The sequence below is a fragment of the Benincasa hispida genome, chromosome 11, assembly GCF_027475165.1.
Source record: "Benincasa hispida cultivar pf3 chromosome 11, pf3_genome.v1.1, whole genome shotgun sequence".
Classification (NCBI taxonomy): domain Eukaryota; kingdom Viridiplantae; phylum Streptophyta; class Magnoliopsida; order Cucurbitales; family Cucurbitaceae; genus Benincasa; species Benincasa hispida.
The window spans coordinates 74494061-74513163 of NC_143488.1; the positions used below are offsets into that span (position 1 = coordinate 74494061).

Sequence of the window (19103 nt, forward strand, 5' to 3'; positions counted from 1 at the left end):
GGATAACCAAAAGTGGCTTTTTGGTCATTTTGGAACTTCTCATTTAGAGAGAGAAGAAGAAGAAAAATCCTTTCTTGTTTTTCAGTACCAACTTTTCTCTGCACTCCGTCTTTCTCTCTTTCATCACACACACCATTGTCACCAACCTTCTGTAGCTTTCATGGTGAATTGAATTCTCTCAAGCACTAAAAACCATTCTAGTGCTTCTAATCTAAAGCGCTTTCGATCTGCTTTTCTACTCTTGCTCTGTTTTCAGTTTCCCAGGTCTTCAACTTTAATTCAATCTCTGTCATCATTACTTTTTATAAAATTCTCTGATCCTTATCGGAATTTTAGTCTCTGTTCTTTGCTTCTTCGGTTTAAATTCAAGAAATTTCCAAAATTTCCCCTTACCCAGTTTGTATTGGGACGAGTGCATATCGATTTCGTAAGTGATTTTGTGCTCCTTCTCAAGTCAATTGGATTCTGGGTTTTTGTTATTTCTGAAAATTTTGTTGATTTTCTGCTTCTGTTGGTGTTAATTTGATGCATGGATTGATGGGTTTTGTGTTTCTTGATATGGGTTTTTGTTTCTATGGTCATTTCTACTTGCGTCTTCAATGCCCTCCTCCTGTTTGATTTAAGTCCGCACCGAATAATTGTTTTTTTTTAATCCTCTGTTTGGTTGTGATTAAAGATGTCAGAATCATAGGTGTGGAGAGACAAGTGTATCATAGCGTAAATATTTGCACATGGAGGCTAAATTGTTTTCTTTCTATGGTTTGAAGCTTTGAATCATGTCGGACATGGTAATGTAGAGCTTTTTGGGCTGTCTCTTTTGGAATGTACTGCCGTCACTATAGAGGTTGATAACTTGATATGATGGAGATGCTTTTTCATTTTAGAAGTATATGTTTTTGGGTAATTTGTCTCGAGGTTTTGTACATATCAAAGGGCCATTCGCTCATCTCATATTCGTCGATCGGTGTCATTTCGAGCTTTGGAAATTGTCTGTTACACCTCTGAAAAGATGAATGGCATGACATGTTAAGAGATCTGTGATCTTTCATATATGCTGCAAGCCTCATTCATGTTCAACCTATAGCTTGTTTTTTGCTCTTTTGATGCTAGTGTAAGAGTTGCAATACTTTATTCGTCACATTGGCCTATAGGCAGCACGAAATTTAGTTATTTATTGGTTTTCTTTTTCCACCTTTGTTTTGATGTTTAAGCCAAATTTGATCAGAGTCCAACTTTATTTTCTTTTATATTCACTTGAATTTATTACATTTTCTTAACAAATGTGATGTTGCTAATGTTAACAATCTTTTCACTTGTCAGGTGATGGAATCTGAAAATGGAGTTAATGTGGAGGATGAGAGTTGTGCAGTTGAGACGCCACAAGTGGATAATGCAGTTGTGGATTTGACAAAAGAGGGTGAGAATGTTGACAGTGTTCAAAAAGCTCCCACTTCGAAAGAGATTTCTGAACCAGTGGCAGAATCTGAAAACCGTAGTTCGTCTAAAAATAAGATACAAGCCTCTATGACTGTTTCCAAGAGTAAAAATGTAAAAGCTTCAAAGGTACAGTTATTGGGCTGTTCTGTCATGAATAGGTTATCATACATAAATGGGTTATAAGACTCTTTGGATCTATCTCTTTTCCTAATGAATTTGTAGTTCACTCCAGGAACCTGGGCCAGCAGTAGGTTCTTCAAAGAACAACAAACTTGCTAAGGAGAAACCAACCTTGACGGGCTTTGCCCAGTCTCCTCGACCAAACAGACGAGTTCTTTCTCAGAGCCTTTCGTTTCCTGCAAGAGGGGCTAGTACTGATGTCATGGACAAGAGCATTGACAAATATCCAGTTAAAACAGTCACCAAGCGCACAGGGGAAAATGGTATTAAATCAAGGACCCAAATTTCTGAGGAGTCTCAGATGAAGAATTCAAGCAAGAATGCATTAAACAGAGTGATGTCGAAGGGAGTAAACAAGAATACTGGTATTAATGCACACAGATCTACATTGACATCAATTCCTGGCAACCACTCCTCCACTGTAAGATATTACTTTCTAATATCTTTTCTTTGCAAATTACTCCTTCTCCTGCTTGCTTTAATTAATCATTGTATATTTTTCTTTCTAACCAGTCTGTGAAAAATAGTTCGGTGAATGAAATGAGTGATTCTCCACCATCTGAATCAGCTCCGTAAGCTAATACTTTCCATTTTGTTAGTCTGACAATTTTACCATTAAAGAGGTAATCGATTAACATTCAGTTGTGTTTTGTGCAATTGCAGATCTGTGGAACAGAAACCAAAACCAGAAAAAACAACATTCCCCACTATAGAGGACGATGATGTTCACTCCACTTCCTCGTATGCTTCCCGTCCTTGAGGCTGCTATTAATTTTTTGTCTGTTTGTTATAGTGTGTATTATTAGTAACCTACTGAGGTCATGGTTTTGTGTTATCATCAGAGGTGCCACTCCACGTGGAAGGAGAAACAGTTGTCCTGGCTTTGCTTTCCGGTTGGACGAACGTGCTGAAAAGAGGAAGGAGGTTTGAATGGACATATATGTTTTATTTATTGCTTGTTTGTACATTGTTAGAAAATATTACATTTTCTGTCTTTCAATGGCAGTTCTTTTTGAAGCTAGAAGAGAAAATCCAGGCAAAAGAAGTTGAGAAAACTAATCTGCAGGCTAAATCTAAGGTATTGAAGATTGCACATTTCGGACCATAATGGCACTTCTTCTGTTCAGTGTAACTTTAATATTCAAGTCCCCGCCATCCTCCCTACCCCGGGGCCGGCCCCACCCTTTCCTATTGTACTTATTTTACCAAACTCATTTTCTGCCTCCAATATCTTGTAGGAAAGTCAGCAAGCAGAGATTAAGCAGCTGAGAAAGAGTATGACATTTAAAGCAACACCAATGCCAAATTTCTACAAGGAACCTCTTCCAAAGCCTGAACTAAAGAAGGTTATTGACTTATTTGTTGATACTGTCAGACTGAGTTACTTAAGGGTCGTTTCTTTGAGAGAAAAAAAACATAGTAATGACAAAACGATAAAATGAATAAATAAATCCTAAGGCCGTTCAAGTTCTTGATTTTCTTGTGACTAGTTATTGATAATGGACTGTTTGCTTTTAACTAAAAATTTAAGGTTTATGATTCTCCGTGGCATTTTGTATGAATTCGGTTTGACAAATGCATATTCTTTTATTTCTCTGTGCCTCGTGATCAATTATATAAACCATATTTTGCATTAATCTGCACAGATACCAACCACCCGTCCAGTATCACCAAAGCTCGGTAGACATAAGAGCTCAACTACTGAAGTGGGCACGTCTGTTCACAGTCCATGTCAAAACGGCGAACCAAGCAATTCACCAAAAGCATTCCGAGCTAAATCCGATAAAGAGACCATTAGTTTGAAGAAGCCAGCTAAAAAGCCTCAGACCAAACTCCAGCCAAACGAAGCTCCAGCATCTAAAACCGAAGGAGCTGCTATCAAGCCAAAACCTAAGATCAACAAAACCGAAAGAGAGCAACCAAAACCCGACATTGCAGAGACTACAAAACAGCAGGAGGACAAGCCAGTTGACTGTCCCGATTCAAATGACAGTATGGACGTGAACTCTGGGTTGGATCCTCTCAGCAACGAGGGACCAACAACTGCAGCCTCTCCAGAGATCATGGCACCTGAAATCGCAGTTGGAGGCTAATTACACACACAGTTCTCACTTCCAAGACATCGTGTTTAGAAGGTTTGAAAATTTTTTATGGTAAGTATTGTGAATAGAATGTTTGTCAGTTTTCATGTCAAATTTATAAATTTGGTGTCACCAGGTCAACATAAGTATTTGTTCTCTCCATTTGTTTTTTTTCTGCTTCTCTTTTATCTACAAGTTCTTGTTAGGTATATATATATATATATGTACACATTATATATCTCTCATTTTATCGATGTATTAGAACTTCCTGTACAATTTATGTACTTCATAGATGTTCTTTATTAATTGATTGCATTTATAGTATGTTGTTATGTAGTTGATGATTTGCAATGAGAAGCCAAGAAGTTTCCTTTGTCTTTTCTCTTTTTGAAAAATAAGTCGAGAATTTCTTAGCCCTTTGTTTCAAAAGGTCCACAAGGACATGATGTCTCTGAATGAAATGCCATGTTTGGTTTCGGGTCGTTTTCCTTCCTCTGAGTGGAAATCTTTTAGGTTAGATTAAGAGTTTTCTTGAGTACAATACCTCATGTGAAAGAGTACACATCAATTATAGCTAAGTTATGTTCACATTGACGATTAGATTATGAGTGAGTCTAAAGTTGTATATAATAGGTTTTCTTTAGCTTTTAAGTGTAATGAATATTAAGCTCAAAATTTAAGTTGATATTTTTCCAATTTAGTCCCGTATCATTATGATGAATTATTTGATCTAATAATTAGCGAAAAAACATGTCAACTAAATAAAGAAAACTAGAAATATTTACCAAATGCTTTGAGATTTGGAGGAAGAATGAGAAGTTTTAATAAGTTTATTATTATTCCATTTTGATATTAACAAACAGTAATGAGGTGCTAAATTGAAGAAGAGGGATGATATTCATGGATCCGTTGACACTTTTTTGAAATCAAAGAAAATGTTTAGACACTTTTTGAAAAATCTTGAATCTGTTAAATACAAAAGTTCTATGGCTAAATACTTGTTGAATCCTTAATTTTTACTTTCAAAAATGAATTCTTAAATTTAACTAATTTTGAGGGCTAAATTGCTTTCATCCTCTCATTGTTGGACTTATTTGCATTCTAGCCCTTTTTTCTTTTCCCTTTTTTTGAGAGTTGAACAGAAAAGCTAAATTGGATTTTTTTTTTTTTTTAAAAAAGGAACTAAAATGGATATTCAAGTTAGGGGAAAAATGAAAAACAATTCATACCTCTAAACTTTGTTAGTTGGATCAATTAAAACTCTCGATTGATAATTTTATGAATCAAAATGGAGAACTTTTAGATGTAAATTAATTTTGACCCTATATTAGTGATTGATAACTATTAGATATACGTCCTTGATTTTATTTTGAATCAACTCAAAATTATCTAAATAACATTATCCTTCTTCCAAGATCTTACTAAAGTGCCAAAGAAAATTAACATGTAATTCTTAAATAAGTAGGAACAAAATAGATAAAAATTTGTTCATATTAATGATAGTTATCCACTTATTTTTTTTTTTTGAAAGGTATTGTAAACACTATGCCAATTGAGCTATGCTCTTGTTGGCATGGTCACCCACTTAGATTCCAACATTGTGTCTAATATTACATTAAGCCCATATGAGAATTATGCATTAATAATTTTAAAAAAGAATCTTAAAAAAGGTTTAAATTGGTTCACTTATGAGTTTTAATATAATTGATAGAATCATTTGTTTATAATTTTAAATTGATTCAACATTATAAATTTTGTGATTGATTTTTTTTCTTTAAAGTTATAATCTATTAAATAATATAAAGAGTAAATTATTTTGTAAGATGTTAATATGAATATGACTCAATTGATATAAAGTATGTATCATCGATTAATCAGTTAAAAGTTTGCATTTTTTTTTTACGAATTCTTTGTAAGATGGTTGATTAGAAGTTTCTAAGAGAAGTTTTATAATTTGGACCATACTTGCCTGTTCTTTTACTTTCTAATGTGATTAGTTTATTGGTTTATCATCAAAGACCACAAAAATATATTACATTTTTTTTCATGGCATCCTAAAATTTTTTGTTTAAATTCAATTTTAATTCTTCAACTTTCAAATTGATTTTATTTTAGTCTTTAAACATTTAAAAAATTCATTTTAGTCCATAAATTTTAAAGTTCTTTTTCCTTTTTATTTTAGCCCCAAGTTTTTTAATGTCTATTTTAGTCTTTAAATCTTTTCTAAAAAATAACTATTTTAGTCCTTACTTTAAATTAATTTTAACAAATTAATAATGTAGTTTTGAGTGTATGTATTAGCATGTTAATACGAGTATGGTATCTATTATATGAAATAATATCATAAAAAAAATCAGAAAATATAAAACATGATATATTGAAAAGAATCTGAGCCTAACGACTTCATATTGTCTCCTTAAGACAATTTTACTCACTCTTCTAATGCATGAGTTTTGTAACAACCCTACTTTCTAGGGCTACTAAAAAGGGAATCGTTACTGCATGCATGCATAGATATTCACATTGAGGAAAATAAAATAAAATAACATGATTTTGGACTGCTTTTAAGTTTATAAGAAACTATTCTGTCATTATCTCAAGATCTTAAATCGTTCGACCAGGGTACCCTTTAACATGAAGTAAATAATAAAAGAAAAATCATAAATAAAATAAAAATGCAAGAAAACATAAAGGTTCAAATGCGAAAGCGATTCTAGTTCCTTTGGCACTGTCACAGATTTCTCTTGTCGTGAGTATCTTTGACCTTACCTGAAAATAAAAAAATAAAGATAAAGGTTGAGTATATAATACTCAATAAGTGATCCCATTACCGAGATCCGACTATGCATCCACGAGTAAAGAATGATGGCCCGTGGCTCAAACAACTACATCGGTCTTAGATGATGAAAAGAAACCAAAAGACATACTGCCTTACCTTGACTCGCATGTCTAGTGGCCTGATGGCATACCGTCAAACATGAAAAAAATAACATGAACGTGAACCTGTCGACTTACACATGTCTAGCGGCCCATAGGCACACCGTCAAACATGGAAAAATAACATGAATGTCAACTTATCGATTCATGCATGTCTTGCGGCCTGTAGGCATACCGTCAAACATGAAACTAGACCTGTCGGTCCTCTTAAATAAAACATGCATCAAGGCGAGACGGTAAACTGCCCTATTGGTCTAATCATGCATCAAATACATAATTTCAGTATTGATTAGAAATTCAAACATGCTCATAATACTCATAACTGTCATGCAACAAGTATATCACAGCGACAAAATCATGCTTCTAGAGTCCATTAATTAACTTTATAAATCTAATCTAGATTGCCTGTCACGAAGAACTGGTAATAGTACCACTTACCTCAAATTAAGCCCAAGAATTAATCCAAGCAACAAACTCCAGTCTAGCTTCCCAAAACCCTCGAATTAGCTCACAAAAAAATTAGGCTAAATCCAAATCCACTTTATTACTTCACCAATGGATGCCAACCTAAGCATAAGCCACAATTAAAAATCATATAGCAAATTCCAGTAATAAAAAATAAACCAAAAAGGGTTTCAAAACCTTAGTACTCACTAAAATCCTTCGGAACAACTTTGAATCTGCTGGAAAACGGCTTATGACACACCAAAGCAACCTTCAACACTGATGGACAGTACCTCAAAACCTTCGAACCTCCAAATCTAGCATCCAACCATAATGGGCAACTTAAAATCTAAACCAAAATCAATTGGGTAAACTAAAATTATTAAAAAAAAAAAAACCCAAAAGAATTCGTGAATCCCTTACTCACTATACCCCCACTGATGGTGGAGTTCCTGACGGCGACGACTAGCAAAATAAGAAGGAATCGATGACTGGATGTTGGATCTGGTGGGTTTGAGGCGAATAGATGGGCGGTGTGGCTTCGTTCACGACTGCGACGTTTGACAAAGAAGATCTGAATGAGGCGGTAGCAGACGACTCGACTGAACAACAACATCGACGACGGGCTTGCGACAACTCCGACGATTAGGGATCTGACGGCCACGCGCAACTACTCCAGATGGTGGCTTCGACGACAGCTTTAAGAGTGACGACCAGCTGCCAGACGCGAGCAACTCCTTCGGCGGCTAGGGCTTAGTGAAACGTGAAGAAAAGGGTGGGGGGGGGGGGGGGGGGGGGGGGGGGGGGGGTCTATGCGCGACTAGGGAGAGAGAGAGAAAAGAAATTCTATTTTCGTTTTCTGTTTTTTTTTCCCTACCTTTCCCACATGTATACATATAAATATAACTTAAAACCCTTTCTTTTTCCTTTTTAAATTCCAAATTCCCCATTCCTCTTCCAGATATATATATATATATATCTTTTAAATCTTTCAATAAACAAATTTAATTATCTCCATAGATAATCAAATTCCCAAATGCAAGCCAAATTAAAACTTAATTAATTCCGAATAATTAAATTGTATTTTATCTTAGCCAAATACATAAATCTCCAATTCTAATTTATCCAAGTAGTCCAACATAAATTAAAGCTTAATTACAAAATAAATTAAAGCTTAACTACAAAATAAATCGGGGTGTTACATTCTACTCCCCCTTAAGAAACTTTCGTCCTCGAAAGTACTAATCCTAAATAAGCTCGGGATAATGCGCCCTCACGTCGTCCTCGCGCTCCCACGTTGCTTCCTCGAACTGGTGATTCCACCAAAGGACCTTCACCAATGCTATCTCCTTATTGCGCAAAACTTTCACTTCCCTGGCCAAGATTTGAATGGGTTTCTCTCCGTAGCTCAGGTTCTCATTCAAATGCAAAGGCTCATAATCCACAACATGAGATGAATCTACTACGTACTTCCTCAACATGGAAACATGAAAAACATTGTGAACTGCAGAAAGGGATGGGGGCAAGGCCAGCCAATAGGCTATAGGACCAATCCATTCTAGGATCTCAAATGGGCCGATAAACCGAGGGTTTAACTTACCCTTTTTGCCAAATCTTAACATCTCCTTCGTAGGTGCCACTTTCAGAAACACATTTTCACCTACCTCAAACTCGAGATCTTTATGCCTAACATCAGCGTAACTGCTTACTTTGAGCCATAAACATTCAGGCCCTAATATTCTGTATTGCCTCATTCATGGTTTGTACTAACTCAGACCCTAGCAATTTCCATTCACCAACCTCTTCTCAACATACGGGTGACCTACAACTATTTCCATAAAGGGCCTTAAACGGCGACATGTCAATGGTTGCCTGATAACTATTATTATAGACAAACTCTATCAAATGTAGGTGAGAGTCCTAACTCCATGCGAACTCTAACGCACAAGCACATAACATATCCTCCAGTGTCTGGTTTAAACGCTCTGTTTAACCGTCAGTTTGTGGGTGAAAAGCGGTACTGAAATCCAAATGAGTACCCAATGCTGCTTGAAGGCTCTTCCAAAACCTGGAGGTAAATCGAGGGTCCCTATCAGATACGATGGACACCGGCACCCCGTGCAATCTTACCACCTCTTTCATATACAACTGAGCCCACCTATTTACTGAATATGTAGGCTTCCCTGGAATGAAATGTGCTAACTTGGTGAGTCTCCACTATAACCCAAATCACTGTAAAACCCTTCGCGGTTCGCGACAATCCCACAATGAAGTCCATCGAGACATTCTCTCACTTCCATTCTGGTATGTTCAAAGGTTACAACAAGCCTGTTGGCTTTTGTCTTGGGGCCTTCACCTGCTGACACACCAAACACTTACTGACAAACTCTGCTATCTCCACTTTCATGTTATTCCGTTAGTAACAACATTTTAAATCTTGGTACATTTTGGTACTGCTAGGATGTATCGAAAATGGGGAGTTATGAGCCTCCCATAACAGATCATTCTTGAGGTCATCGTTTGCTGGTACACATAAGCGTCTCCAAAAAGTAAGACCATTATCTACGGACAAGGAGAACTCACCACCCTGCCTTGCCTTCACCTATTGCGCTACCTCAACCAGGTAAGGATAACTGCATTAAGCATCAATGCTTCTCTGCCTCAAACTCGATTGTACCGATAACTGTGCTAACTATGTAGAGACCTCCCCTACCACCACTGCTATTTCAGCCCGTTCAAGGTCCTTACATAACCAGGTTTGTGTGGTGATAAGGGTTGTTGAATGGGTTACCTTCCTACTTAGAGCATCCGCCACTACATTTGCCTTCCTTGGGTGGTACAGAATCTCACAATCATAGTCCTTCACTAGCTCCAACCACCTATATTGCCTCATGTTTAACTACTTCTGAGTGAAAAAGTACTTTAAACTCTTGTGGTCGATGAAAATCTGTATCTTCTCACCATACAAGTAGTGCCTCCAGATTTTTAAAGCAAAAACCACGACTGCCAATTCCAAATCATGTGTGGGATAGTTCCGTTCATGGTTCTTTAACTGACAAGAGGCATAAACAACTACCTTACCTTGCTGCATCAATACGCACCCCAAACCTCTCTTGGAGGCGTCACTATAAATAACAAAACCACCCGTTCCATCCGGCACGGTGAGAACTGGGCAGTAACCAACCTTTGCTTGAGATCCTGGAATCTATCCTTATAAGCCTTACTCCAAATAAAGGAAGCTCCTTTTCGGGTCAACTGGGTCAAAGGGGTGGCTATACGGGAAAAATCCTTCACAAAACGACGATAATAGCCCGCCAACCCTAAGAAACTACATACCTCTCCGACTGTGGTTGGACGAGGCCAACTCGTAACTTCCTCGATCTTTACAGGGTTGACAGATACACCTTCCTTGGATAACACATGCCCTAGAAAGGACACCTGCTTTAACCAAAACTCGCACTTGGAAAACTTTGCATATAACTTTTGCGCCCTCAAGGTCTCTAGAACCTTTCGTAAATGCTCTTCGTGTTCCACCTCTATCTTGGAATAAACCAAAATGTCATCTATGAAGACTATCACAAAGGTATCAAGAAATTCCTTAAACACCCTATTCATCAAGTCCATGAATACTGCAGGAGCATTCGTCAACCCAAATGACATCACGATGAACTCATAATGCCCATACCTCGAATGAAAAGCTGTCTTAGGAACATCACTGTCCTTTATCCTCAACTGATGATATCTCGACCAAAGATTAATCTTAGAAAACATTGTAGCTCCCTACAACTGGTCAAACAAGTCATCAATCCTGGGAAGCGGATACTTGTTTTTTATAGTCACCTTATTTAATTCCCTGTAGTCAATGTAAAGACGTAATGACCCATCTTTCTTTTTCACAAAAAGTACCGGTGCACCTCACGGGGACACACTAAGGTAGATGAAACCCTTATCCAAAAACTCTTGCAACTGAACCTTAAGCTTCTTCAGTTATGCTGGAGCCATTCTGTTAGGAGCTTTCAAGATAGGAGTTGTGCCTGGCTCCAACTCGATAGCAAAGTCTATCTCCCAATGCGGCGGTAGACCTGAGAGATCCTCTGGAAAGACATCCGAGTAGTCTCGTACCACTAGCTCCGAAGTTAAGGAGACCTCAGGCTCTCTAATGTGAACAACACTAGCCAAGATACTCCAGGTACCCCAGTTAAGCAACCTCTAGGCTTTCATGGCAGAAATTACTTTGGGCAGGACCACGGTCCCCGCCCCTTTAAATTTAAAGCTGGCTCCCGTGGTAGGGTTAAAAATCACCTCATTGCGAGAGCAGTCTATACTGGCATGATTAGCAGCTAGCCAATCCATGCCCAAAATCACATCAAAATCCCACATGTCCAAGACTATTAAAGTCACATCCAGTGTATGACTCACTACTTCCATTTGATATGCTTTTATCTTCTCTCTTGCTAACATAACTTCTCCAGACAGAGTGAATATCGATAACACATAGTGCAAGGGCTCTAGTTCTAACATGGCATGCTTAACAAATATCGATGATATAAACGAATGGGATGAACCAGAATCAAACAATACAAGCACAAAGTGTCCCAAGATTGGGAGCGTACCTGTCACAATAGTGCGTGCTTCGACCTCCTATCGGGTGGTTGAGTAAACACGACCTTGTTGATGCTGAGGCCTATTCGAACTCTTATGTTCATGGCCTACAAACTAGTTCTCGTAACTAGACGTGTTTCTATTAGGGCATCTATCTATCAAGTACCCTTCCTGCTTGCAATGAAAACAAACACTGGTGCCTACCAAACAACGTCCTCAGTGACGTTTTCCACATGAGCTACACACCGATCGGTTTCTTTCTACCATACCTGCCTCGGCAGCCTGCTACTTAAAGTGTCGAAGCGGTCTGTCTGAGCTTTGAATCTTTTGATGGGGTGAGGCTCGAAAGCCTTCTGATCTGCCTTCCTCTTCTAACCTGAGGAAGGTCCTGCCCTAAATGCCCGTGAATGTTCGTCTCCCGATTGTGGGTCCACCTCAGCTGCCAAGCGAAGTGCCTCAGCATTAGTGGTTGGTTTAAAGGCTCACACAATACCTTGTATACTGTCCTTTAGGCCTTGAACGAACCTTTCTGCCCTCATAGCTTCCGTAGCAACCAGCTCCGGGGCAAAACGGGACAGGGTGTCAAACTTCTGGTCATACTCCTCCACCGACCTGTGTCCCTGCCTCAGCTCCAAGAACTCTTTCTACTTATTGTATCTCAAGTTGGTAGAGAAGTACTTCGTGTAAAAGCACTCTTTGAACTGCTCCCATGTCACCGGTTCCCCTCCCACGCCCAACATCCTTTCTGCCGACTACCACCAAATTTGTGCTTTTTCAGTGAGCATGAAAACGACACATTTCACTTTCTGATCTTTTGGGCATTTCATATAATTGAAAATTGTTTCAACCGTGGATATCCATAACTCTGCGTTGGTAGGGTCTTTTAGTGACCCATTGAAGGTGCTGGCGTTGTACTTTCTAAAATCTCACAAATGTTTGGCCTCCACCGAAAGGCCTGACATGCTTTGGTTTTGAGTCATGTTCTGAGTTTGAACATGCGGCATATGATCCTGCGGTGGTGGTGTTTGTTGGAACTAAGCAAACTGGGCTAGTCGTTCATCCAGCATGTCCTGCACTTTACTCAACAAAGTTGACGTGACTACTTCCCCAATAGTGGTTGCTCAATTGGTAAACTCTGATGGAACGACTGAGGTGGCCTGCGTCTGTGGTGGCATGGTCGTATGTTGGGCTCTACTTCGTGTCTCGGTTCGCTGCCATCTTGACTCCGAGGGGTCCCTAGGCGGCAAAGAAGGGTACCAGAGGATCCTGAACTTGTGCATCTTGAATTTGTGGATCCTCATCATAAGGATCTTGATCCTAAACTGTCGGATTCTGCTCTTCGGGAATGCACCCCCTTCCAGTAACCCTATGACTGCCTCTTCCCTTAACATATACCATTTCCTGACAATTGTTCACAACCACCCCTTAACTATTTTCCTTACCAGTAAAGCACATCAAATGTAATCATAAATGCTACATACTCGGGTGCATATTATCCTAGATACTTTTCATAAAGGACATACCTGGCGACGATGAAGAATCCGTTATAGGCCAAAAGGAACAACCTGGACTTATATAGTAAGTCAGTCTACAGAACCCAAAACACTGGCTTTGATACCAACTGTAACAACCCCACTTCTTAGGGCTACTAAAAAGGGAATCGTTACTGCATGCATGCATAAATATTCACATTGAGGAAAATAAAATAAAATAACATGATTTTGGACTGCTTAAGTGTATAAGAAACTATTCTGCCATTATCTCAAGATCTTAAATCGTTCGACCCGAGTACCCGTTAACATGAAGTAAATAATAAAAGAAAAATCATAAATAAAATAAAATAAAAACGCGAGAAAACATAAAGGTTCAAATGCGGAAGCGATTCTAGTTCCTTTGATTCTTCTTGTCATTCGCCTGAGTATCCTTGCCCTTACTTGAAAAAAAAAATAAAGATAAAGGTTGAGTATAAAATACTCAGTAAGTGATCCAATTACCGATTGAGTACATAAATTCAGTACTGATTAGAAATTCAAACATGTTCATAGTACTCATAACTGTCATGCAACAAATATATCACAATGACAAAATCATGCTTCTAGAGTCCATTAATTAACTTTATAAATCTAATCTAGGTCGCCTGGCACGAAGACACCGAGTACCACTTACCTCAAATTAAGCCCAAGAATTAATCCAAGCAACAAACTCCCGTCTAGCTTCCCACAACCCTCGAATTAGCTCACAAAAAAATTAGACTAAATCCAAATCTACTTTATTACTTCACCAATGGACGCTAATCTAAGCATAAGCCACAATTAAAAATCATATAGCAAATTTCCAGTAATAAAAAATAAACCAAAAAGAGGTTTCAAAACTCTAGTACTCACTAAAATCAACTTTGAATCTGCTAGAAAACGGCTTATGACACACCAAAACAACCTTCAACATTGATGGACAGTACCTCAAAACCTTCAAACCTCCAAAACTAGCAACCAACCATAATGAGTAACTTAAAATCTAAACCAAAATCAATTGGGTAATCTAAAATTACTAAAAAAAAGCCCAAAAGAATTCGTGAATCCCTTACTCACTATACCCCACTGATGGCGGAGTTCCCGACGGCGGCGACTAGCGAAATAAGAAGGAATCGACGACTGGATGTTGGATTTGGCGGGTTTGAGGCGAATAGATGGGCGGCGTGGCTTCGTTCACAGCCGAGACGTTCGGCGAAGAAGATCTGAACGAGGCGGCAACAGATGACCCGACTGAAGAACAACGTCGACGACGGGCTCGCGGCAACTCCGACGGCTAGGGATTTGACGACTAAGCGTGACTACTCTAGACGGTGGCTTCGACGACAGCTTTGAGAGTGACGACCAGCAGCCAGACGTGAGCGGCTCTTTCGGCGATTAGGGCTTGGTGAAATGTGAGGGGGGGGGGGGGGGGGGGGGGGGGGGGTCTGTGCGCGGCTGGGGAGAGAGAGAGAAGAAATTCAATTTTCTTTTTTCTTTTTTTTCCCTACCTTTCCCACATGTATAAATACTTCAAAATATATATATATATATATATTCTTTTAAATCTTCCAATAAAAAAATTTAATTATCTCCATAGATAATCAAATTTCCAAATGCAAGTCAAATTACAACTTAATTAATTTCGAATAATTAAATTATATTTTATCTTAGCCAAATACATAAATCTCCAATTCTTATTTATCCAAGTAGTCCAACATAAATTAAAGATTAATTACAAAATAAATTAAAGCTTAACTACAAAATAAATCGGGGTGTTACAAGTTTTATGAGTAATTGTCTCCCATGATAGAACAAATTAACTTTCTTATAGAAGTAGCATCCTCTCCACAAGATCCAACGAACTACATGTCATGGAAATAAACCGAACTTGCACAAATTTATAAAAAGGGAGAAACATTTTATGAGAGAAAAAAGTTTATGGAAAAAGTTGTTGTCTCTTGTGCAATTTGAAGAAGAAATATATTTATAGACTATTCGTGGCCATTCGAATAGTATGTCTCTTCTTCAAATTGGTTAATTACGGAAAAACATGTTCATTCATGAAACAATGCAACTCTACATGAAAGCTCACATATCATTTATTCCAACAATCCTCCCTAAAAATGGTAAGTTGACAATTTAAGATAATAGAAAAAAAGAAAACATTCGGTATTTTTCAATGAAGAATATGCATCAAGATAAGTAGTAAACACTTTGAACTTTTCCTATTGAACATCAATCGAGTTTGCTTAGCTAATCAGTGGACTTGATGCCTTGAACTGACAGCCGTTCTAGAGTAAACTAAGATAAGTGAAGTCACACAGTTTCTCATTATAACAAAATGTGTTCTCATAGCTGTGTTCATTTTGGCCTTGAATACGGCCTGGTCTCATGAGTGTTTTAGAGAATTTACTTAAAAAATTCTCATAGAAGCTACCCCTTCAGACTTACATAAGTATTTCCTATAAAGAACATCGTATATGCTCTTTTCATAAATAATTATTCAACAACTTATAGAAATCATTAAAAGCACAATGCTTACCCTAAAACCACATTTGTACTGTCTCATCATCATTAGAATGGGTAAGAAGACAAAAAGAAAATTCGATATAGTGCTCACTAAGTTATCTAGAGATCGGTTTGCCCGTTGAACCTAAATCTTGGGATCTCTAGTCAATTAGGTTGGCTTGCCTCTCTAGTTAACTTTTTAAAATTAAAGGTTTTAATCTCATTCTCCTTGATGAACTTTCAACCAACTCTCTTGCTAAACCTTTTACAAGCGGATCCACAATATTATCTTTTGACCTTACAAAGTAAATTGTGATAATTTTACTAGAAAGTAGTTATCTGATTGTATTATTCGTCCTATATATTGAGACATATTATTATTCACTAAAGAGGTATAGGTTGTATTCAAACTTTAGGAATACTATATAAACATTTTGTAGCCAACTCAAATATATCCAAACCTCTTTTTAAGTTGTTATCCAATATTCTTGGATTATCAATTGGGAATAGTCACTTTTCCCAAATACCCTTATAATAACATAAAACTTTCAAAAAGTTTTCGACTTTTCCATAAGTCCCAAGGAATTTTCTATGTTATCGTATATAACATTCTATACAAAACATAATTGACCTTCAAACGATGAGACACATAGACCAGATAAGTCTTATCACGGTTTTAGAATCAATTCATTTTATGGAATATAAATTTTTTGACCAGAAATATCATTGTTATAACATTTTGTTTTACATATATTATTTTCCTCTAATAATTACCATAGATTTTCACCAAATCCACCACTATAAACATTATATATTGTGTTTATCTAGCCCGTTCAAAATGTAATTCATGCACAACTATTTTGCATGTTTCTATGCCTCAAGTACATAAGCAATTTTCATTTGTCAGCTTCTCCTTCAAACATTACATCAACATCTTCTTTCACAAATCTTGCCAGGTATTGAAAGTTGTGAGGCAAAATATAATTTCTTCTTACCATCATTTGAAATTATTTAGTTAAATTTCTTATAATTTTTCTCCATGATTTCCACCAAAATCTGGTACAACCATTTTAAACCATTGATGATATCTATGTGAGACCGATCACCATATATTTGTAAGACAAAGTAAAGAAGTTTATTGAACAATTTCTCACAAAATAAAATCAATAAAGTAACAAAATAAACTTGGAGACATTATTCATCATACTTGAAACTTAAAATAACATGTAAACATTTTGCTTAAAACTTGAGATATTGCATTATGCAATTTTTCCTAATTTACGTGCACATCATACACATCATGTATAAAACTTAAAACGTCATAAGAACATTGTGCTTGATACTCTTCATGCATTATGGTAAAAACATGCAGAGATAAGCCAATGAAAAAACATAATAACAAAAATAGTGCAATACTCATGGATTAAATCACTATTCTCATTTATGAACACAAAACTAGTGCTAAACATCAAATAATAATCCAATACAGATATGCCAAACGGTGAACTTGTGCCAATTTTTGTTTTTAATAACAGATGCTTGATTTTGTTTTTTAACCTGCTTTGTTATGTAACCCACTAATATTTTTAATTTAAGAAAAAACCCCAAAAGCCAGAAAAAGGGAAAATGGCTAATAGGTTTTAAATACAAAACCACACTAAGATACAAGTATATGTAACTTTTATGAAAAAGAAACTTCCTGAAGATGTCTCTTGAGGGAAAAAAAACACATAATAAAGTGCTTATATCCAATCAAGTTCATTTCTTTATCGACCATTCAAATCCAACATAAAATTAATTAAGGCATTCATGAAACAAAGCAACTCCTCATAAAAGGTTACATGCCATTTATTCCAATAGTATCATGAAGGTAGAAAAGTCACATAGCAATGACCACAATAATTGTTTATTAAAAAAAGGACCATATTGATTTCTTTTTAAGTTTATGGAATAAAATAAACCATTTTAAAAGTTTAAGTTCAAAATAGAATAAACTTAAAAGTTTAAGAATTAAAATTGAAAAAGTGAAAGGATGATTCATCACTCAAAATATGGATGTTAAATGAAAAGCACTGACAAACACTGTAACAACAAAATACTAACAACAAGAAAACAAGCAATGGCACACAAGAGTTGATAACCTAGTTCGACGATAAACCACCTACGTCTAGAAGGAAATGTACCTAGGAAAGATAATCCACTAATATTAAAGAGTTAAACAATTACAATGTAGTACTTATTTGTAATCTACCGACTATTACAACGACTCACGTAGAACCCAACTCATAAGTCACCTAGGTTCCCTAGATGTGAGACTCCCTCTCAATTATACTTAGGCTCCCCCTAAGTGTGATAATATTAGTATTGAACACTCGGCTTCTGACAGTGTGTGAGACCCCTCTCTGCTTGATTATCTTCCTTGTAATTCATTGAACTTCCTTCACTGATGAACCTTAGGTCCTCCTTAAGATGGATAAATCATTCTCAAGAAGAAGTCTTAGGCTCCCCCTAAGACCGAGAATCCCTTCTCTTTAGTGATGCCTGTGGCTCCCCCAAGACAGAAATTATCTTCAACCAATAGATACGCATAGTGGAATAAAAAGTGCAAAGATCAAAACACCATGTTGCACAAATTGACCACCAAGAATAAAGACACTATCTCACGATGAAAAAAATATGACAACCCTAAATGAGAGTCATTATTCTTTTTTTAAAAACCGTGGCCAAATAAGGAAATAATTTCCAAAAAATATTTTCCTTCTTGTCAAAAGAAGATTACACCATAAATAAGGAAAATATCTAATAATATACATCGGTTGAGAATTTCTAGATTCAGAAATAAAAATATTTCACAAATAAATTTAAGATTAGAAAAATAAAATATTTTGTAGGAATTAGTCATGTATGAGGTAGATGTTAAGACTATATTTGTGACAACTACAAAATCACTAGAAACTGTCTTTAGAAAAAATATAGAGGCAATTAGCAAATCTCCAACAAACTCCCTCTTTGGCTGATATTTTTCAAGGCAAAATATTTAATATCCAATCATCAAAGTAGAATTTGTTGGAAATAAAGTCTAGACAACAACAGTAACAACCGTATGAGTAGAAGTCCTTATAACAGAATGCAAACAAGCTAAGTCATTCATCTAGCCAATCAAAACCAAACATAAATAATCAACCAAATAACCAACACCAAAGCCATCAAAGCGAAGAGCCAAAAACAAGCAAAAAATAGACAAATCGAGCTCCCCTCTAGGTCTCCAGACCTCCAACTCCATGTCTCCCCCTTTCTGACTTAAAAAAAAAAAAGATCAATCTCACCTTCGAGAAGAGGAACCCCGACCAAATTTAGACAAAATAGTGCACATCATCTGCAGGACTTCATCGATCTCAACTTT

The 19103-nt window shown here is 36.7% G+C and overlaps 1 protein-coding gene and 1 long non-coding RNA gene across 9 annotated transcripts; one reads left to right on the forward strand and one right to left on the reverse strand.

The window, feature by feature from the left end:
- LOC120091842 (TPX2 (targeting protein for Xklp2) protein family) lies at positions 1–4022 on the forward strand. Of its 5 annotated transcripts, XM_039049989.2 has the most exons (10): positions 28–163; positions 768–844; positions 1321–1563; positions 1670–2038; positions 2131–2189; positions 2281–2358; positions 2460–2541; positions 2624–2695; positions 2856–2963; positions 3264–4022. In XM_039049989.2, exons 3-10 carry the CDS (start codon positions 1324–1326, stop codon positions 3708–3710), a joined length of 1455 nt encoding a protein of 484 aa, XP_038905917.1. In that variant the 5' UTR covers positions 28–163; positions 768–844; positions 1321–1323; the 3' UTR covers positions 3711–4022. The 5 variants fall into 5 exon arrangements, with proteins under 5 accessions (XP_038905913.1, XP_038905915.1, XP_038905917.1 ...); XM_039049985.2 differs by lacking the exon at positions 768–844 and having other exon boundaries at positions 1–264; XM_039049987.2 differs by lacking the exon at positions 768–844 and having other exon boundaries at positions 22–427.
- A 2238-nt stretch (positions 4023–6260) lies between these two features.
- LOC120090503 (uncharacterized) lies at positions 6261–14703 on the reverse strand. 4 transcript variants are annotated; one of them, XR_005485564.2, is made up of 4 exons: positions 7503–14703; positions 7290–7396; positions 7074–7202; positions 6261–6467 (listed from the first exon to the last, which is right to left on the reverse strand). It is a non-coding gene; the product is annotated as an uncharacterized LOC120090503 (long non-coding RNA). The 4 variants fall into 4 exon arrangements; XR_005485563.2 differs by having other exon boundaries at positions 6261–7202; XR_016524189.1 differs by having other exon boundaries at positions 7290–14703.
- Positions 14704–19103: the final 4400 nt, after the last annotated feature.

What these genes read in the sequence shown, in the direction of transcription:
- LOC120091842 (XM_039049984.2), top strand. An exon ending in CCACCATCTGAATCAGCTCC is followed by an intron (nt 2,190 to 2,280) that starts GTAAGCTAATAC and finishes GTGCAATTGCAG; the next exon opens with ATCTGTGGAACAGAAACCAA. An exon ending in GATGTTCACTCCACTTCCTC is followed by an intron (nt 2,359 to 2,459) that starts GTATGCTTCCCG and finishes TGTTATCATCAG; the next exon opens with AGGTGCCACTCCACGTGGAA.